This window comes from Mesocricetus auratus, unplaced genomic scaffold (genome assembly GCF_017639785.1).
Source record: "Mesocricetus auratus isolate SY011 unplaced genomic scaffold, BCM_Maur_2.0 Super-Scaffold_100025, whole genome shotgun sequence".
NCBI lineage: Eukaryota > Metazoa > Chordata > Mammalia > Rodentia > Cricetidae > Mesocricetus > Mesocricetus auratus.
This window is the reverse complement of record NW_024429206.1, coordinates 5,975,306-5,996,791: the sequence shown is the minus strand read 5'-3', so window position 1 is coordinate 5,996,791 and position 21,486 is coordinate 5,975,306. Positions and strand designations below refer to the sequence as shown.

Here is a 21,486-nt window from a genome sequence, read left to right as displayed (position 1 = left end):
CCGCAGAGTCAGTCCACATTTCAGGGACACTGTGACCCTTCTCTTCCCATGGCACAGGGTTCTGTGTTCCCACAGTGGCCACGTGCTGGCTGGCATGTCTTGCTTTCAGAGCTGATTAAAGGGGAAGTACTCAGTAGTGTGGAAGTGCCCGCTGTGCAGACCTGAGAGCCTGGCTTCAGAAATGCAGCAACCATGGAAAGAGTCAGGCAAGATGGCGCATGCCAGGGGCCCCAGCTCTGGGGAGGGGAGAGCAGGCAGATTCCTCAGGGCCGGCCTTGCTGAACCAGTGACCTCCAGGTTCAATGAGAGACTCTGTCTGAAAAGTAAGGTGGAGAGAGATGGAGGCGGACCCCCAGTGTTGACCTCTGGCCACCATACCATGGGAACACCTGTATACGCAGGAAGGAAGTCGGGGAAGGACAGAGGGGAGGAGAGAGGCTCTGCCAGGTCCTGTGGTAAAGATGGATGGTTGGGGCTGGGCATTGTGGTGCATGCCTTTAATCCCAGCACTCGGAAGGCTGAGGCAGGCGGATCTCTGAATTCAAGGCCAGCCTGGTCTGAGTAGTGAGTTCCAGGATAGCCTGAGCTATACAGTGAGACCTTGCCTCAAAACAAACAACAACAAAAACCAACAAAAAGATGTATGGTTACTCTTTTTAACACACACACACACACACACACACACACACACACGTACATGCGCACATGTACATGTACACACATGTACCCACATTGTCCCAGCCTGGGTGGTGTTTAGCTCTCTATTCCCATTTACTCTGCTTACAAAGCCCTTTAAAACATTCCCTCTATGGGCTGGAGAGGTGGCTCAGTGGTTAAAGCAGTTGCTGCTCTTGCAGAGGGACCTGGCTCAGTTCCAGCCCCCACACGGTGGCTCACAACCACCTGCAGCTTCAGTTTTAGGGAATCCGATGCCCTCTTCTAACATCCACGGGCACTGTATGTACATGGCGCACAGACATATGTACAGGCAGCACACCCATACACATAAATAAAATAAAAACGAAAACTTCCCTCAAGTGCAGGGCACAGTGGCACACACCTGTAATCCCAGCACTCTGGAAGTTGAGGCAAGAAGATGGAGTGTTCAAGACCAGCCTGGGGTTCGTAATGAGACCCTGTGTCAAAGAGAGATCCCCAAATATGATTAAGTGCACACCAGTCTAGGCTGTGGTCTCCTATATGTCAAAGTGTATCTATCACCACACACACCTGGACACCCTGTGCACCGTGAGGCCCAGAGGGACACTGTGTCCCCACCAAGCAGGCAGAGGGCATCTCAGAGACAGGACAGCTAGGCCAGGGATCCTGTTCCTGCCCCAAATTCACAGCCAGGATCTAAGCCCTCTCCTCTTCCTGCCCTCCCCCCAAAGAGCCATCCACAGGGAAGACCTGCCTACCCAAGGCGCTGCTGAACCTGCACAATGGCCGCAATGATACCATCCCAGTGTTGTTGGACATTGCAGAGCGCACAGGCAACATGCGCGAGTTCATCAACTCGCCCTTCAGAGACATCTACTACCGCGGTAGGTCTGGCTGGGCAGTGTTGGTATGCCATGCCATTACTGAATGGATGGGTGAGTGAATGAATGATTGAATGAATGAATGGGTAGCAACTATCCCTTGCCCTTTGCTATTCTGAATTTCAGGATGAGAGATTCCCATGATCTAGGAAACTGAACCCTAGAGGCTGTGGGGTTGGGCATTTAGGCCACTTGAGGCTCCACAGTGCACCATGCTGAGCCAGAGGTTCCGGGAGGCAAAGGTGTCCTGTGCAGAAGTTCTCTGCCCTCTGGTTCCGAGAGCCTAGGAACAAAAGCTGACCTCTACTAAGACTGTAAAATATCAACAAAGTCTGTGAAGTTCATGGGTGTGTCAGAGAGTCACCAAACTAGCTAACCTGTCACCCCTCTGACCTCCAGGGTTGATTTTGCTGACCCCATGGCTGGGTGGGGGTTCCCTTCCTCCTCCACTATGCCATGGGCATCTTTCCAGGCTGTATACTCCATCAGTGTCCCCTGAGAAGCTTCCCCTCCTGCTAGACTCTAAGATAACACTCACACTGAGCAGTCAAAATTCTGAGGCCTGGAGGGGCATCGCGCCTCCAGGGTTAAAGCTCGTGTGTCTGAGACCTCACTCCTGGATCCCTCAAGTCATTCTTCCTGTGAGCGTAAAGGTCTGCTTCAGAACTCAGCAGGCCCTGCCCATCATGCACCCCAAATTCCACGTCAGTCTTCTGGTGATTGCTGGCCAAGGCTTGGCCTTGAGGTCCCTAGCCCGATTTCCACATCTGGTAGCCCACTCTGTACCCCTCAGTGAGTGTGGCTGAACCCCTGCCATGCCAGAGCCTGGCTGCCTTCCTCCCCAGGCCAGACCTCCCTGCATATCGCTATTGAACGCCGCTGCAAGCACTATGTGGAACTGCTGGTGGCCCAGGGAGCCGATGTGCACGCCCAGGCCCGAGGCCGCTTCTTCCAGCCCAAGGATGAGGGCGGCTACTTCTACTTTGGTGAGCAGGGGTGGCTGAGGGTGGGAGACCGGGGACAGGTCTGGTGACGCCCAATACACTCAGAGCTGGGGTACCATAGGTCCTGACCCTTCCTATGACATGGATCCCCAGGGTCCTGCTTGCTGAGGCCATGCCTCAGCATGGGAGCTCTGCAGAAAGCTCAGAAGGGCCTGAGGTTCAAATCCTCACCTTGCTCCCCCTGGGCACATGACTGAATGATACTCAAGTCTCCCCATCCATAGCTGGAGATCAGGAGAACGATGAGGGCTGTGGTGGGGTGTCAGCATCCTGCACCCTAATATGCAAGTGTCCTTTGGTCTGACTAACGCCATACGAAGGGTGGGATCTTACAGTCACAGTTGCCACTGTGTTGCCACAATTGAACCAACGAAACATTCTGAGCGTCACCCTGCAAACACCACACTTGACATGGGACTCAGAGCCAAAGTTCCACAAAGAGTCCTGTCACCAGGAGTCCAGACCCACACAGCTTCCAGATTGCATGGGCCGTGTCCCCAGAATGCCAGCCCTGCCTCTCCAGCAGTCACCATGAGAAGCCCCAGGCCCACACAAAGTTGTGTGGAGCAGGTGGTGGCATCTGTCCCCATCCCCAGCATGGCAGGTAAAGCCCCACCTTGGTCCCCTGCATTGACTCTCCGTTTCCTTGGCACCAGGGGAGCTGCCCTTGTCCCTGGCAGCCTGCACCAACCAGCCACACATCGTCAACTACCTGACGGAGAACCCTCACAAGAAAGCAGATATGCGGAGACAGGACTCCCGGGGCAACACGGTGCTCCATGCGCTGGTGGCCATCGCCGACAACACCCGAGAGAACACCAAGTTTGTCACCAAGATGTACGACCTGTTGCTTCTCAAGTGTTCCCGCCTCTTCCCTGACAGCAACCTGGAGACCGTGCTCAACAATGATGGCCTTTCACCCCTCATGATGGCTGCCAAGACGGGCAAGATCGGGGTGAGTGGACCCAGCTCCCCCTGGAGCTGTCACTGGCATTTATTACCCCATATCCATCTTTGCAGGTCGACTTACATCATCCCCAATTGTTGCTCCCTGTCCCGCCCCTGTCAGTCAGGATAAGTCACTGATGTAAACTGAGGCCCAGGGCTCTGGCCCTGCAGTGCTCCCAGCCTCTGCCCTGCTGCCTTCCTTCAGCTGGGCCCTCTCCTCCTAGTCTCTCACTGTGGACACTGTGTGTGGGCTGGTCTGTGCTGTCTTCTGTGTTGTGGGACATCCTGGCCTTGATCCACTGATGCCAGCAGCACCCCTGCCATGCACTGTGACCTCAGACATGTCTGTAGATACTGCCTGACTGTCCCTTGGGAGGTGCCATTGCCCTGACTGAGAGCCAGGCCAGAGTAGTCTGCAGTTAGGAACCGGGCTGTGGTTTTCGGTGCTTCCCAGTGGGGGCTCAGGCCCCACCCCACCCTGTCTGGCTGTGTGCCTCAGTTTCCTTATCTGGTGGAGCATTGCTGTGACAAAGAGGTGAGGCACATACAGCTGAGGTGGGGACAAGTGCTCAGGATGCGGTGAAGGACTAGCCATGGGACCCAAGCACCATGGACAGCCATGTGACTTGGGAGGCTGTGGTGGGAGAATTGAAAGTTCAGATCAGCCTCGCTACAGAGCAAGTTCAAGGACAACTTGGGTGACTTGAGGAGGCGAAGGGAAGGCCAGGCAAATAACTCAGTGGTGGAAGTCATGTCTAGAACACTCAAGGCCCTGGGTTCTACCCCAGCATTGAAAATCTGTCTGTCTGTCTGTCATCAACCACCTATCATCTGTGCCTCAACGTATCAATCATTTATCTTTCTGTATATCTGTCCATCATTATTAGCCATCTATAATTATCTTAGCTATGGTTTCTATTGCTGTGAAGAGACACCAAGACCATAACAACTCTTACAAAGGAGAACATTTCATTGGCGTGGCTGACATTTTCAGAAGTTCAGCCCATTATCATCATACTGGGACATGGTGGCATGCAGGAAGACCGTGCTGGAGAAGTAGGTAATTGTCCTACATCTTGACTTGCAGGCAAGAGGAAGTGGTCTGTATTACTGGGTGTGGCTTAAGCATATAAAAGACTTCAAAGCCCGCCTCCACAGTGACACACTTCCTTTGGCAAGGCCATTTTAACAAGGCCACTCCAACAAAGTCACACCTCCTAATAGTGCCACTCCCTTTGGGGGCCATTTTCTCTCACCACCACAGGCATCTTTATGTCTCTATCAATCATCTGTCACCTGACAATCTATCAGTCATCTATCACGTTTATCACTTTTGTCTGTATATATCAATCATCTTTATGTTTAGTCATCATCTGTCTCTATCAACTGTCTGCCACCAGTCCATTATCAATCAATCTATCCACTGTTTATCTACCTATTATCTACCTATTATCTGTCTATCATCTATCTACCTATCAACCGTCTATTATCAGTCAATCAATCAATCTACCTACCTATTGTCTGTCATCTGTCTATCAGTCATGTCTATCGCCTATCATATATCATGTCTATTACCTGTCATATATGTCAGTCAGTCAGTCTGTCAGATATGTCTCTTATCAATCTCTATCAATCATCTGTCTGTCTGAGAGCAAACGTCCTCTCTGCAGGTCTTCCAGCACATTATCCGGCGGGAGGTGACGGATGAAGACACACGTCACCTGTCTCGCAAGTTCAAGGACTGGGCCTACGGGCCTGTGTATTCTTCCCTCTATGATCTGTCCTCCCTGGACACGTGTGGGGAGGAGGTGTCAGTGCTGGAGATTCTGGTCTACAACAGCAAGATTGAGGTGAGCACCGGGGCTGGGAGGGTGGTCAGGCTGCGGCTGTGGCTGCGGCCTCTGGGACCTAAAGCAGGAGACCAGGGTCAACTAAACATCCAGGACAGTGTCCAGCAGCTAGGGAGCAGAACAGGGCTTGTGGGAGGGCGGACTTTGGGACAGGTAGGTCCTGGATGTGGGTCCTACTCTGTCAAATACACGCTGTGTGACGCAGGGTGAGTGGCTCAATGTCTCTGAGTCACCTTTCTCATTTGTAGTGCGGGGTTGTTGGGGGACCAGATGAGTCCATTTTAGAAAATCATGGAACGGACACAGTTCCATCAGCCATTGTCATATGTGGTTGTAATACAGAGCTTTGAAAGCCTTGTTCACTGAGCAGTCTTTAGTAAATACCAGTTTCCATCAGGGAATACTCTCCCTGTGCCTCGGTGCTGTGTGTAAATGTTCCGTCATTTAGTGGGTCCGTCCCATAACTCTGAAGAACGGGCTACGGTAGTCCTTTATGGCCACATTGTCACGGGATCCCAGCCACTAGATGAACAGCATGCTGAACCAATGAGTAGAAGATGGGGTGGGGTAGGTTGGGTAGCCTGCCTCCCAGCACTGCTGTGGCTCATGGCTCTGGCACTGAGGTGTCCTCTCACTCCTGAGATGAGACCCCGACTTCAGAGATCCAAGCTGTAGGTGTTGTGTCTCCAGTGTAAACCTACCCACAGCTAGCATCTTCTGGGAGAACTGTAGAGCGCTATTGTGCAGGGCTCAGCTATTGATGTCTGCTCTTGGGTGAAAAATCCATCACTGGAGAATTATGGCACATCAGTGATGTGTTGTTGCGCTAAGTGTCCCAAACCTGTTCCCTGATCAGACTCTCTGAATGTGGAACCAAGAATTTATACTTTCAGCAAGATCAGATTTGGGGAGCATGCAAAAAGTGTGTGTGGGGGGTTGATTTTTGTGGTGCCGTGGAACCAGCCCAGTGCCTTGTACTTGCTAGGCAAGTCTTCTATCTCTGATTTATTTTCCCAGCCCCTTGGGTTTACAAGATTTCACTATGTAGCCCTGGCTGGTAAGGAAGTAGCTATTTAGACCAGGCTGGCCTCAAACTCACAAAGATCTGCCTGCCTCTGCCTCACGAGTGTTGGGATTAAAGGTGTGTGCTACCACACCTGGTGACCCCATCCCCTTAAAAATTTCATTTCATTTTATGTGTAGGTGTTTTGCCTGCATGCATGTCCATGCCTGGTGCCCCGAGAGGCCAGAAGAGGGCACCAGAGCCCCTGGAACTAGAGTTACAGACAGTTGAGAGTTGTCATGTGGGTACTGGGAACTGAACCCAAGTTCTTTGCAAGAGCATCAAGGCTCTTAACTGCTGAACCATCTGTCCAGCCCATTTTTTTTTCTGTTTTACGAGACAGGGTTTCTCTGTATTGTTTTGGAGGCTGTCGGTCCAGCCCGGCCTCAAACTCACAGAGATCTGCCTGTCTCTGCCTCCCGAGTGCTGGGATTAAAGGCATGCACCACCACCGCCCAGCCCAGCCCATTTTTAAAGAAAAAGATTTTATTTATTTTTATTTTATGTTTATGACTATTTGCCTGTATGTATTTATGTATGTGCGCTACATGTGTGCAGTGCCTATCAAGGCCAGAAGAGGGCACTGGATCCCCTGGATCTGGAGTTAAAGATGGTTGCCAGCCACAGTGTGGGTGCTGAGAACTGAATCCAGGTTCTGTGTGGTGTTCCAAGCCTGCTCTTCAGTTCTGCATCCTTGGTTTTTTTGAGAGGTGCTTTTGCCATGTAGTTCATGAACTTGTAATCCCCTTGGCTCAGTTTCCTAAGTGCTATGATTTTGGGTGGGTGACTCCAAGCTCAACTACTGTGTGTGTGCAAGCATGTGTGTGCCACAGTGAACATGTGGAGGTTGGAGGGCAATCTTGTGGCATCTGTTTTCTCCTTCCACCATTACATGGGCTTCTGGGATTGAACTGGGGTCCTCAGATTTACACAGCAAGCACCTTTGCCTGCTGAGCCATCTCGGTGGCCCAGAATAGATGTTCCTTGAGGACTTTCTGGTTATGTGGTGCCACAGGATCTCAAGGAAGGGTAAGTTGAGGCAGAACTGTGTAGAACCTTGAGCACCGAGACCACCCGCCTCCTTGAGGATCTCAGAGTGTAGCGGGGAATGGCTTGGGAGAGGAAGTATAGACAGAGGGAAGCCCTGCTGCAGTGAGCCTGCCTGGATCCCCTGCACGGAAAGGCAGCCATGACACCCCACCTTTCACAGAACCGCCATGAGATGCTGGCTGTGGAGCCCATCAACGAGCTGCTGAGGGACAAGTGGCGCAAGTTTGGGGCCGTGTCCTTCTACATCAACGTGGTCTCCTATCTGTGTGCCATGGTCATCTTTACCCTCACGGCCTACTACCAGCCCCTGGAGGGCACGGTGAGTGCTTGCTCGGGAGCTGGGCCAGGGCAGGAGCCGCCCTGAAGACGGGGAGGGGGGCGTTGCTCAGGACCCAGGTGTTTGGGGCAGTGGGGAGCACCTGGGTGGGGCCAAATGTTGAGAGCAGATGAGGACCTGTCGCACCCTCCCCAGCCACCCTACCCTTACCGCACCACAGTGGACTACCTGAGGCTGGCTGGTGAGATCATCACACTCTTCACGGGAGTCCTGTTCTTCTTTACCAGTGTGAGTGCTTGGCCCAGTGCCATCTGCCTGCAGAGTCCTCCCCTCCCTCCTCCTCTCCTTCCCTCCTGCTTTTACTCCTCTTCCTCATTTCGCTTCTCCTCCCCCTCCTCTCCCCCTTCCCCTCTCCTCCTTCCTCCTCTTGCAGGCAGAATTTCTCTGTCCCTCCAGCCAGCTCCCAACTAACAACACAGAGACTTCTTATTAATTATGGAAGCTCAGCCGATAGCTTAGGCTTGTTTCTAACTAGCTCTTGTGACTTAACCCGTTTCTATTCATCTGTGTGTGGCCACACGGCTCTGCTCCCTTTACTTCATAACGGCCATGCTGCTTGTTATGCCTCTGGATGGTGACTCCACCCTTCTTCTTCCCAGCATCCTCTGTGCCTGGAAATCCCACCTCACTATTGGCCATTCAGCTTTTTTTTTTTTAAGATTTTATTTATTTATTATGAACACAATGTTCTGCCTGCATGTACACCTGTAGGCCAGAAGAGGGCACCAGATGGTTTGGAGCCACCATGTGGTTGCTGGGAATTGAACTCAGGACCTCTGAAAGAGCAGTCAGTGCTCTTAACCTCTGAGCCACCTCTCCAGCCCGGCCATTCAGCTTTTTATTAAACCAGTCAGAGTGACATCTTCACATTGTACAAAAAGATTGTTTCATAACATCCTGTTCCTCTTCCTCTTCCTTCTTCTCTTCTCCCTTCTCCTCTCCCTCCTCCCCCTCCCTCCTCCTTTCCCTCCTCCTCTCCCTCTTCCTCCTCCTCTTTCTCTTCTCCCTTCTCCATCCTATAATTCTGTTCTCTCCCTTTCCTCCCTCAGCAACTGAGCCCGTGCTCCCTTTCCCCTCCTCCACTCTGCCTCCCTCTCTTCTATCCCTTCCCCTTCCTCCCCTGACTCCTCCTCTCCTGCCACTGACTGTTTCTTCTCTCCCAGATCAAAGACTTGTTCATGAAGAAGTGCCCTGGGGTGAATTCTCTCTTCGTTGATGGCTCCTTCCAGCTGCTCTAGTGAGTAGAGGAGCCAGGGCGGAGCTTCCGGGTGGGGATGGCCACCCACATAGTGGGGCGAGGTGGCACTATTAGCAGTGAATTCGTCCAGCCAGGCAGCCATAATCAAAAGGCTGGGCATGGCAAGGCTTGCTTGCTAGGGAGTACACCTATACAATGGAGAGAAAGAATTTTGACCTCTTATGCTGGTGATTAAATGCTAGTGTTGGCTTGTGATTAAGAATTGTGCTACTGTTGGCCGGGCAGTGGTGGCGCACTCCTTTAATCCTAGCACTCGAGAGGCAGAGGCAGGAGGATCTCTGTGAGATCGAGGCCGGGCTGGACTGACAGCCTCCAGAACAATACAGAGAAACCCTGTCTCGTAAAACCAAAAAAAAAAAAAAAAAAAAAAAAAAGAATTGTGCTACTGTCTCTGTTTAGTGTGGAGAAGTGCTGCTATCGATTAATGATGTCTGCCCAGGTCACAGAATGTGGGAATTACTGTACGTGTGCTACATCTTTTCCATTTCCTTTAGAATTAGAAAACTATGAAATTTAGCCACAAAATCTCCACAGAACTCCGAATCAATCCGCCAGTTTTCCTTCCTTCTTTCCTTTAACCATTTTCTTTCATTTTTATGTGTGTGTATGAGTGTGTGTGTGTGTGTGTGTGTGTGTGTGTGTGTGTGTGTGTGTGTGTAGAAGATCAGAGGATGCCAGATCACCTGGAGCTGGAGTTATAGGCAGTTGTGAGCTGCCTGATCTAGGTGCTGGGAATCAAACTCAGGTCCTTCGTGAAACAGTGAGCTCTTAACCCCTGAGCCATCTCTCCAGCCCTCTGATCTTTCTTAACAACTCCCAAAGGCATGGCTTTGGGGTCTTGTAGGGCCTAGGAGCCAGTGTCTGGAGCCAGGTGGTGGCAGTGCACACCTTTAATCCCACACTCAGGAGGGAGGCAGGTCTCAGGGAGTTCTAGGTCAGCCTGGCCTACGGAGTGAGCTTCAGGACAGCCAAGGACACACAATAGACCCTGTCTCTACGGGGGGGGGGGCCGGGGGGACGGACATCACACTACCTTGTTGACTGGATGCTGAGATGTCGGGTACCCCTGTTGTCTTCCGGGGTCTTGAAGGCACTGGGACTTCTTGGTGCCCTGAAGGGTTTGAGAACAACTCTCCTGCACGGTCTCCTGCAAGGTCTCACCCCCCTTCCCCGCCATCTCCACTGCCCTGTAGCTTCATCTACTCCGTGCTGGTGGTCGTCTCTGCGGCGCTCTACCTGGCAGGGATCGAGGCCTACCTGGCTGTGATGGTCTTTGCTCTGACGCTGGGCTGGATGAATGCCCTTTACTTCACCCGAGGGCTGAAACTGACCGGCACCTACAGCATCATGATCCAGAAGGTTTGCACAGGGACTCGCTGCGCTCCCAGCATGCCTGTTCTGTGATCTGTAGACCTGAGGACGAGTGCTGGGGGACGGTGGGCCTGCTCCAGCCTGGGCCAAGACAGAGTGGGGCTTGGAGAGAAAGGTGGGACAGGGGAGTGGAGGGTTGTGTGCCCGGTGTGTGCCCTTTCCTTTATAACACCCCCGCCCCTCCCACGTTAGATCCTCTTCAAAGACCTCTTCCGGTTCCTGCTGGTCTACCTGCTCTTCATGATCGGCTATGCTTCAGGTGAGCGTGGGGGTGCGGGGTGGTGGTGGTGACAGGCCTAGGAGGGACGCCATCATAGGCTGAGGACAAGGGGTATCCCCGTGGGTGGGGGCCAAGACCAGCCAAGCTGCATTCCCCTTACCAGCAAGCCTGCAAGGCGAAAGCCTTCAACATCCCAGTACAGATGAGCAGTCTCAGGTCAGAGAGGTCCCATATGCTGCATGTGTTCAAAAGCTACGAAATGGAGGGCCAGCAGGATGGCTCAGTGGGCGCAGAGGCTTGCGGTCAAGCCTGATGACCTGAGTTTTATCCCTGGGACCCACAGAGTGGAAGGAAGCACTTGACTTCTGACTGTCATCCCCTCACCCGTACATGTGTGTCATGGTGTGTCATGGCGTGTGTGTATGCCCCGCCCCCACTCATAGGTACACTCAACTAAATGAGTGTAATGAAAACATTTTTTAAAAAAAGATTTACTTATTTATTACATATACAGTGTTCTGTCTACATGCCAGAAGAGGGCACCAGATCTCATTACAGATGGTTGTGAGCCACCGTGTGGTTGCTGGGAATTGAACTCAGGACCTCTGGAAGAGCAGTCAGTGCTTTTAACCTCTGAGCCATCTCTCCAGCCCCCATGAAAACATTTTTTAAGCCAGTAAATGTGCAAGTGGCATATTATCTACTTCTGTGAAGCAAACTAAAGCTGAAACTTAGAGGTCAGGTTATGGTACACTAGGTTATAGGTCAGGGCTAGATATGACACAAGCAGAACGCACATGCTCAAGTTACTCACGCTTGTGCCCAAAGCAGACATTGCTAATGGAGCACAGAATGATTTTTCTGTTGCACCTAAATCAGGTCTTAGAGTCCTTCACACACATCGTTTGCGTATCCACTACACAATTTGATTGCTTTGGTCTGTGAGTTGAAGAGTGTTGACCACACTCTTTAGTTGAAGGCAGTGTAGCTTCCTACAGCCTGCTGAGTGCCGGGCCTCAGCCTCCCTGCCCTGGCTCCCTGCCCTGGCTGGCTTAGGGGTAGCGTAGGTAGCTTGTTGCTGCTAAAGCTACACAGCTCCATCTGGACTTAGCAGGAAAAGATGGCGCCAAGAACAGCATGGGATGTGTGCAGACATGAGGGCCCTTACAGAGTCGAGTCTCCGGGACCAGCGGGATGGGGTGGTCAGCCCTGTGCTTCATCTCTGGGAGTGTGGAGGGGGAAGAGGCACCTGGGTGGAGTCTGTCTCTAGGAGTGCCCAATGCTCTGCAAATGACAGGCTGCGTTAGGACTTCTGGGGACACATAGGGTCTGGCCACCCTTGTCCCATGCACTGTAGGATGTAGCTGCATCCCTGACCCCACACACTAGATGCCAGCATAGCCACCCACTGGTCATTTATAACTACCGACCCTGTCTCCAGAAGGTACCACAAAATGTGCCCTGAGAGAAAATAATGAGGCTGGGTAGCTCCAGACTCCATTCTGACAACCCCTAACTCCTCAGAGAGTTTGGGGGGAGTGCAGAGACGCCCCAGGCTCTGCATGTGCTTGCCGGCTTGGCTTCCTGCTGGTTAACCTGAGACCCGCATGCCCCTCCCACCCATCCAGCAGGAATACCCGCTCAACCCCTCCCGTCCCTTCTGCAGCCCTGGTCACCCTCCTGAACCCATGCACCAACATGAAGGTGTGTGATGAGGACCAGAACTGCACGGTGCCCACGTACCCCGCCTGCCGCGACAGCGAGACCTTCAGCGCCTTCCTGCTGGACCTCTTCAAGCTCACCATCGGCATGGGCGACCTGGAGATGCTGAGCAGCGCCAAGTACCCGGTGGTCTTCATCCTCCTGCTGGTCACTTACATCATCCTCACCTTCGTGCTTCTGCTTAACATGCTCATCGCCCTCATGGGTGAGACTGTGGGCCAGGTGTCCAAGGAGAGCAAGCATATCTGGAAGCTGCAGGTGAGGCTGGCACGAGCATCCCTCACCTTCCAGCACTGTCACTGCCTGGGTCTTAAAAAGTTGCTCCATTCCCCCCCACCCCCAAACATCTGTTTAGTTCTCTGCACTTCAGCCGTGGTCCTGCTCAGGGGACCCAGCTGTCAGCACGGAGCATGCTCAGAGAGCCTCCCTCCATTCTCAGTCACTGTAACAAAAATCCCTGAAGCAGAGCCATTTATAAAGAAGAAAGGGGTTAGGCGGTTGGTGGCGCACGGCTTTTTTTTTTTTTTTTTTTTTTTTTTTTGGTTTTTACGAGACAGGGTTTCTCGTTTTGGGGGCTGTCGGTCCAGCCTGGTCTCGAAGGTGGCGCACACCTTTAATCCCAGCAATTGGGAGGCAGAGGCAGGCGGAGCTCCGTGAGTTCCAGGCCAGCCTGGTCTACAGAGCCAGTTCCAGGCCAGCCGGAGCTGTTAGACAGAGAAACCCTGTCTCTCAAAGCAACGACAACGAAAAGAATAAAGATTCGTTTGGTTCATGGTTTTGGAGGCTTGGAAGTTCAGGTATGGTGCTGTCTCTGGCAAGAGCCCTCTTGCTTTAATCCTGCTGTGGTGGAGGCTTCACTGTGAGTCTGTCTTCTGGTACTTTCTCGTGTCGGCTCTGCCTAGGCCGCATCTGACCTTAATTGCTGACTGCAGGGAATGCCCTCACACTTCAAACCCCATCAACACAGGAGCCTAGGAACTCCCGAGGGAAGCCACAGCGGGCAGCTCAGACATTTTAAGGGGTTTTGTGCTGAGCCTGTGCCTCACCTTAATTCAGAAGTGAGAATAGGACCTGGAAAGGCCGATAGCTCCAGGCAAAGTGCCTGCCACACGACAAACAAAAGGGCCTGGATTCAGATCCCCCAATCCATTTTGTAAAGCTGGGTGTGGGAGTCCTAGGCTTCCATGGCAAGATGGGAGGATGGGATGGGAGGACCCCTGGAGGCAGGCGAGCTAGCCTGGGGTGGTGGGAGGACCCCTGGAGACAGGCGAGCTAGCCTGGGGTGCAAACAGCAGACAAGCGACCCCATCTCAAATAAGATGGACGCTGATGCAGCACCCTAGGTTGTCCTCTGACTTCAGGTGCATTCATGCCTGACAGCCCCATCCACATGAACACAGCAGGCCCGCGGCGCCCCCTTGTGGCAGGCTCAGTGTTCTCTGGGGGCTTTTCTCTGCTCCCACCCACAGCTCAGAGATGAAGTAGCCTGTGGCTGGAGAGCTGCTCCCAGAAGAGGGTTCTTTGTGTTCTGGAAATCTGGGACTCCCGGGCCATTTGCATCCGCAAACCTGAAAATTCACAGTGAATGTCAAACCTATGGCCACCCCACACCCCGTCACCCTTCTGGTCTGAGTGTGAGGGAATCCATATGGGTCTGCTCCCAGCTTTCCCGTGTTACAACTTCTCTGAGCCACAGTCTCACCAGACCACCCCATAAAAAAAATGTCATGTAAAAGTGAAGCAACCCTTCCCCCGCCCCTTTTAAGCCCCAGCTCCTGGCCCTTCTGCAAAGGGCTGGGGCCCAGGCAATGGCAGCCTCCCCGCCTGGCAGTCCTGGGTGAGGGAGAGATGCTATACCTACAGGGGAGACTGTCTCTATTGTATTCAGGCCCTAGAGAGTGGTCGCTGCTGTGACATGGCCACAGCCCATGGCCATTCTGCCCCTGGTCTGCTTTGCTTTGTTTTTCTACAGGATCTCCTGGGAAAAAGGGTTTATGGACCAGTTCTAGGCAGGAGGCCCCTGAGGCTGGCACTTTACCCACCGGGCTCAGCCAATCAGAGCTGTTGTTTAAACTGGGTGTGGTGGCACATGCCTTTAGTCCCAGCAGGCAGAGGCATGTGGATCTCTGACTCAGACATCAGCCTGGTCTACAGAGTGAGTTCTAGGACAGCCAGGGTCACACAGAGAAACCCCGTCCCAAACAACAACAACAGAACTGTTTAAAAATCATGCGTGGTGGTGGACACATACATCCCAACACTTGGGCGGTAAAGGCAGGAGGATGGGGCAGTCAAGGCCAGCCTTAGCTACATATGGAGTTTGAGGCTAGCTTGGGCTACATGAGACCTGCCCTAAAGAAAAAAGGCGTTTACTTGGCTCATGGTTGCCGTGAAGCAGGCGCCTGCCGGGGAAGCTTACCGGTGCACCCGTGTCCTTGCTCCCGCAGTGGGCCACCACCATCCTGGACATTGAGCGTTCCTTCCCGGTGTTTCTGAGGAAGGCCTTCCGATCTGGAGAGATGGTGACTGTGGGCAAGAGCTCAGACGGCACTCCAGACCGCAGATGGTGTTTCAGGTGAGGCCTGGAGGCACTGGAGCCAGAGGGGCCGGTTCCAGAGGGAGCCTGGGTTTCCAACACACTGCATCCTGAGGCTCTGATAGGCTGTTCTAGAATTCAGTCCCTTAAGGGGGTCTTGCTCTCTCAGCCTCGGTTCCTTTGACTGTGAGGTGGGCATGATGATGGCGCCATCCTTGGCACCTAGAACCTTCAATGGCGTTCTATACATGTTGGGATATTGGGATGCCTGGAGGCTCCATGGCCCCTCATGGGGGGAAGGGAGGGGGCTCATCTATTGCATTACCCGCTGTCTGCTGCCCATGGGTGAGGTTGTGTGGTGTCTGAAATGGGGAGGCTGAGGGGTCATCATCTTGGGGGCTTGGGACCCCCCACTCATCTGCAGATGACCCACATTGCTGATGCCTTTACTTGTTAGAAGGTGTTCTGTTCCTCGACAAGAGCCCACCAACCAGCGTAGAGTATAGCATGCCCCTGGGAAGCAGGCCCTGTCTGCTCTGCTTATCTGGGGAATGAGGTGCACCAGCACCCCCTCCAGAGGTCTAGAATTCTGTGACCAGGAAAGAAGCGCCCATCACAGGTCTTGGGTTCCTCATCAGTAAATAGTAACAGCAAATGCATCTCTCTTGCTGCGTCTCATGCAGCTGTTGCTTCACAAATAGAGGTTGTATGGAACGTAACACAGAATAACTTTAAGAAACACAACTTATATTGGGCCAGTTTGTTCTAAGAGACGATCCCCAGACTTTACCAATGTCTTAATAAAAAGAGGATACTGTATCAAGGAATATATCCATTAAGGAATGAACAGACAAACAGAGTGTGGTATATCCATACAATGGAATATTATTTGGCTGTTAAAAAGGAAGTTCTAATCCCTGCCACAGCGTGTATGAACCTTAAAAACATGCTAAACCAGTGACTCTCAAACCTCCTAATGCAGCAGCCCTTCAATACAGTTCATGTTGTGGTGGCCCCCAACAACTTTATAGCTGCAACTTTGCTACTGTTGTGAATCATAATGTGGATACCTGATTTGTGACTCCCCAAAAGGGTCACAACCCACAGGTTGAGAACCACTTGCTAAATGAAAGAAGCCAGACATGAAATCCCATGGGGCTGTTGGTTTCATTTATATTCCTGTAAAAGGACAGGGCAGGCACACCCAGGAGCAGGGAGGGGGAGGGGCTGTTGCATGTGAGTGAGCACTGAGGACTCTGGGAAACTGGTGACAGCCGCCCAGCGCTGTGGATGTGGTTGTGGACTAGAAAGTGACTGGAGTGGAGGCTTGGCGTGTGGGCGGGGCTCGCTGGGAAGTGCTAGGTCAGGGAGGGGACATGGGGTTGGGGACAGTATTTGCAGACCTCCCCCCCCCAACTGCTTCTGTCCGCCAGGGTGGACGAGGTGAACTGGTCTCACTGGAATCAGAACTTGGGCATCATTAACGAGGACCCAGGCAAGAGCGAGATCTACCAGTACTATGGCTTCTCCCACACCGTGGGGCGCCTCCGCAGGGGTGAGTGTGGCACTTGGGCAGGGGTGAGTGTGGTGGGGGTCCCCCCCAGGAGGGACTGTCTGGCCGCAGACTCTTCCTTTCCAGAGAAGAGGAAGGTGGGAGGGGCCACCAGCACGTGATAGCACCCTCCTAATACCTCTCTCGGTAAATCACTGCAGAGTGCCCAGTATTCAGTGGCGCCCAGTGCTTGCACAAGCCGCCCATCAACTCTCTCCCTCTCTGTATTCTCCCTCTAGATCGCTGGTCCTCAGTGGTGCCCCGTGTGGTGGAGCTGAACAAGAGCACGAGCCCAGACGAGGTGGTGGTGCCCCTGGATAACCTGGGGAACCCCAACTGTGACCGCCACCAGCAGGGCTACGCCCCCAAGTGGAGGGCAGAGGACGCTCCCCTCTAGGGGCTGCTCCAGGGCCAGGGCATGCAGCCCAGCCTTGGCCCTCTCTCCTGTCTGCTGTCCGCCTGCATTTCACCGTTTGTCCTGTGTCTTCCCACGCCCACTAGTGAGACCAGAGGTGAGGGCCTACGGACGCAATGGGAGGCCCCAGGACCCTCTGGTCTCCACCAAGACTCCTGCCCTCAGCTCTGCTCCTCCCCACGTGGGGGATGGGGCTCCTGGCCACCTGTTCACTCCCATGGAGTCATCTAAGCCAGCTCAGGGCTGAGGCCCCGCCCCTCTGTGCATTATTTATTGCTCTCCTCAGGAAAGTGACATGGCAGGACCCCACCTGCACTGGGACCCGGCCAGGGCTGTAGCTCACGCGGGGACCCTGCAGCAGCCACGCCCTGACCAGCTAGCCCTGGCTAGGGCAGGCCTTCTGTGCTTTGTAGAGACTGGGGCCATTGGTGCTCAATAAATGTTTGTTTATTCATTGTGGAGATGGTGGGGATTAGGACGGAAATGGGAGGGTGACAGGCACAGCGACACCAAGGGAGGTGGGAGAACGGGAGAGCTGGTGAGAACCAGGCACTCGAGTATTGGCAGGGGAAAGGCTAGTGGTGTGATCCCGGGGGAGTTGTTGGAGTGATCCCGGTGTGGAGGTGGAGGTGTTGGGTGTGAGCACAGGTGTGAAGGTGGAGGTGTTGGGTGTGATCCCAGTGTGAAGGTGGAGGTGTTGGGTGTGATCCCGGGGAGGTGTTGGGTGTGATCCCGGGGAGGTGTTGGGTGTGATCCCGGGGAGGTGTTGAGTGTGATCCCAGGGGAGGTGTTGGGTGTGATCCGGGTGTGAAGGAGGAGGTGTTGGATCACGGGTGTGAAGGAGGAGGTGTTGGGTGTGATCACGGGTGTGAAGGTGGAGGTGTTGGGTGTGATCATGGGGGAGGTGTTGGGTGTGATCACGGGTGTGAAGGAGGAGGTGTTGGGTGTGATCACGGGTGTGAAGGAGGAGGTGTTGGGTGTGATCACGGGTGTGAAGGAGGAGGTGTTGGGTGTGATCACGGGTGTGAAGGAGGAGGTGTTGGGTGTGATCACGGGTGTGAAGGTGGAGGTGTTGGGTGTGATCATGGGGGAGGTGTTAGGTGTGATCACAGGTGTGAAGGAGGAGGTGTTGGGTGTGATCACGGGTGTGAAGGAGGAGGTGTTGGGTGTGATCACGGGTGTGAAGGTGGAGGTGTTGGGTGTGATCCTGGGGGAGGTGTTGGGTGTGATCACGGGTGTGAAGGAGGAGGTGTTGGGTGTGATCACGGGTGTGAAGGAGGAGGTGTTGGGTGTGATCACGGGTGTGAAGGAGGAGGTGTTGGGTGTGATCACGGGTGTGAAGGTGGAGGTGTTGGGTGTGATCACGGGTGTGAAGGTGGAGGTGTTGGGTGTGATCACGGGTGTGAAGGTGGAGGTGTTGGGTGTGATCATGGGGGAGGTGTTGGGTGTGATCACGGGTGTGAAGGAGGAGGTGTTGGGTGTGATCACGGGTGTGAAGGAGGAGGTGTTGGTATGACCCCGGGGAGGTGGTATTTGGGAGACAGGTAAGCATGGGGCAGCGTGGTGGGAGGCAGAGATAAGGGAAGAGTGATGGGTGCTGTGTGGAGGCCCAGGGCCGGTCGGGGAGGAGACACTGATGGGGACAGGGATGGGGGGGAGGGAGAGGCAGTGGATCCATGCTGTCAGGACTCTGCTCTGCTGGCACAAGGAGAGGTCCCCACACACCTGCGGACTCTTCAAAAGGAGTCATAGCTGGCGATGTCACCTCTGACCTCCCCAGCTCAGGCGGGCACCTCCCATCCTGTGGCGTCCACAGGGAGCATGCGTGCCCGAGGAGGTCACAGTTGAAGGCAGCTGTAGTGGACAGAGTCCACAGCCCGGGCTGCACACTGGCTTTCCTCCTCTGCCTACACCTAGGCCGTGGCATCTTGTGCTCTGTGTGACATCTGGGCCTCTGTGTCCTTGCTTGCCAGAGGATGTGGATGGTGACAGGAGGAAGCCGGATCTTCACCGTCCTTCCTGACAGCCCAACTCTCCCTCTGTGTTGGGGCCAGGAGCCTGGGGGTGCCCAGCCTCCCAGGGCACCCAGCAAGAGCGGCCCACTTAGCATTCTCAACAGGAGTCCCAGAAACCATTGCAGGGACTTTGGGTGTCAGGCCAGGCCTGAGCCCACCTTGTGACCAGGAGACAGGGTGACTAACCTCGCTGGGCCTTTCCAGAACCCCACAGGACTGCAGCTGGAAGAGCCACGTGACAGGCCAGGAGCCTTCCCCTTAGGCCAGGAGCCTTCCCCTTAGGCCAGGGTGGGGCAGCTGCAGCTGGAGCAGGTGGGGCTCTGAGCAGGGTGGGGTTGGCTGATCATCCTTGACTCTGGCTGAGGTGGGCGTACCTGTGTGCATAATCCCAGGTTCTGGGCTTGCTCTTTGGGTGGTCACAAAACAAGATGGGACCTGGCTGTTCTCTGAAGGTGTGTGCTGGAGACACAGGGAAGGCCCTGTCTGTCTTGGGTGCTCCTGGTTTGGGGACAGTGAGGTTGAAAACATGGGAGAAGGTTCCAGAGGGCTCTTCCTTCAGAGCAGGGAACTGGGCTCCAGCCTTTCCTTAGGAATTTTCAGGGTCCTTAGGACACGGCCACAAGCCTGTTTCCCAGGCTTAGGTGTGCGTGGATAAACAAAATGCCATGAAGCTATATAATGGAATAGGATTTGGCCTGCCATGAAGCTATATAATGGAATAGGATTTGGCCACTAAAAGGGATGAAGATACAGTGACTCGTTGGGATTCCCCAAATACACAGGGTTAGGGTTGTGGTGGGCACACACAGTTGTGTGGTTCAGACAGCCAGTCAACAGAAAAGTTAGAATTTATCATCCCGCATGGCAGAAAATCCCACTGATACTGGCTGATTCCAGGACCGAGTCATAAAAGAGCCCGGTTCTACACTCGTTTAGGTTTTCAGTTTCAACTACATGTGAGGCCCTTGGGCTCGTGCAGGCCTTCCCACACTGGCTTCCCACAGGGACACAATATATGCCAGATCCAGGCACCCCAGGAAGACTCAAAGGGCTGCCTCTGCCTCTCTCTCTTCAGCCTGTGCCATGAACAACCTTAGCCTCGCCTCTGCCCTCAGACTATTGGCCAGGGCTGTGTGTCTAACGCTTCAGCCAGTCAGCACACAGGACGCAGTAAATCCCTAAAATGGCAGACGTGATCCCTAGCAGGTCAGAGCTGTGTGAGAAAGGAGGCTGAGGGCATCCGGGGAGGCTTCAGAAGCATCTGCTATGGTCCTTGCCCCAGATGTCCTGTCTCTGCCTTCAGCAATGTCACCGAGAAGGGCTGTGGTTCATTGTGTGTGTGTGAAGGGGGGGGGGGGGGTGTTAAAAAAAATCACTCTTTAGCCAGGCATGGTGACACAATCCTCAGAGGCAGGGGCAGATGGCTTTCTAGAGTTCAAGGCCAGAGCCTGGTTTGCACAGAAAGTTCCAGGCCAGCCAGAGGTGCATAGTGAGACTGTTTCAAAATGAACAACAATTCAAGTTTACACCATGAGTTCAAGGCAAACCTGGGCTATGAGATCCCATCTAAAGAAGAAATAAAAAGTAATGTCTTGCGGGGCGGTGGTGGCGCACGCCTTTAATCCCAGCACTCGGGAGGCAGAGGCAGGCGGATCTCTGTGAGTTCGAGGCCGGGCTGGACCGACAGCCTCCAAAACAATACAGAGAAACCCTGTCTCGTAAAACCAAAAAAAAAAAAAAAAAAAAAAGTAATGTTTGATTTTTCAGTCTCAGCCCACACCGCACCCGAGACTGCCCACCCTTGTCCCTCCAGCCCCTCCCTCCAGCGGCCATGATCCTCCCTGTGACGTGTCTCCAGTGCCTGCCTGAAGTGTCTCTAAGGCTGAGGACTTGACAGATGCTACATGTTTTCAGACTTCCCAATGGTGGGCAAGTGAGCCACCTGTGGTTAGGGCCGTGCTGTGAATTTTTGACCCCCCCCCCGTCCCGTCCCGTCCCGTTAGTGATCTGTGGGACAGTATTTTTGGGAAAGTGCCAAAGCTCCCACATGTGCAGGGCTGTGTCACCAAGCTGGGACACTCTGAGAATTAGCTGTTTCACGTGGAATAGCCAGCCTAGGAAGGCCTGTGATGGCACAGTTGGGCAGTGATGTCACAATGAAGCATTGTGATGTCATAATTCATAAGTCATAATTCACAATGGCCGGGGCATGGACCCACTTATCCTGAGGCCCAGTCCATCTTCTCTAGTGCTATTTGGGGTTCTGGGATGGACCCCAGGGCCTCAAGTGTGTTAGGCAGGGACTCTGTCATGGAGCCACACCCCAACCTCCCATGAGTTCAGGGGAGTTTTGCTCGGGGGCACACAGCCACCCCGTGAGTGCAGGCCTACAAAGACATCCCACCCTCCCTGCACTCTTGCATGTTCAGGTTGCAGAGGTCCGTTCTGCACTCTTGCATGCTCAGGGTTGCAGAGGCCCGTTCTGCAGGGGTCTCTAGTGTTTCTCACAGACTTTATGATGGTGCAGGCCTACCTTTGTTAACAGACACAGACACCTCCAGGCTTCCTTGTCACCCCATTTTAATCTCGTGGGGAATCTTACAA

General features: G+C 53.7%; 1 protein-coding gene across 2 annotated transcripts in view; it reads left to right on the top strand.

Annotated features, from left to right (window-relative positions):
• Trpv4 (transient receptor potential cation channel subfamily V member 4) overlaps nucleotides 1–17,321 on the top strand; it is a 39,747-nt gene extending 22,426 nt beyond the window's left edge. For both annotated transcript variants that reach the window (XM_013119805.2, XM_005078943.3), the window contains exons 4-16: nucleotides 1,392–1,544; nucleotides 2,387–2,527; nucleotides 3,202–3,500; nucleotides 5,164–5,343; nucleotides 7,617–7,775; nucleotides 7,929–8,021; nucleotides 8,957–9,030; nucleotides 10,245–10,410; nucleotides 10,615–10,681; nucleotides 12,309–12,622; nucleotides 14,812–14,939; nucleotides 16,334–16,455; nucleotides 16,692–17,321. In XM_013119805.2, the coding sequence (XP_012975259.1) occupies nucleotides 1,392–1,544; nucleotides 2,387–2,527; nucleotides 3,202–3,500; nucleotides 5,164–5,343; nucleotides 7,617–7,775; nucleotides 7,929–8,021; nucleotides 8,957–9,030; nucleotides 10,245–10,410; nucleotides 10,615–10,681; nucleotides 12,309–12,622; nucleotides 14,812–14,939; nucleotides 16,334–16,455; nucleotides 16,692–16,849 (2,054 nt within the window). In that variant the 3' untranslated portion in view covers nucleotides 16,850–17,321. The remainder of the gene's footprint in view (nucleotides 1–1,391; nucleotides 1,545–2,386; nucleotides 2,528–3,201; nucleotides 3,501–5,163; nucleotides 5,344–7,616; nucleotides 7,776–7,928; nucleotides 8,022–8,956; nucleotides 9,031–10,244; nucleotides 10,411–10,614; nucleotides 10,682–12,308; nucleotides 12,623–14,811; nucleotides 14,940–16,333; nucleotides 16,456–16,691) is intronic.
• The last annotated feature ends 4,165 nt before the right edge of the window (nucleotides 17,322–21,486 follow it).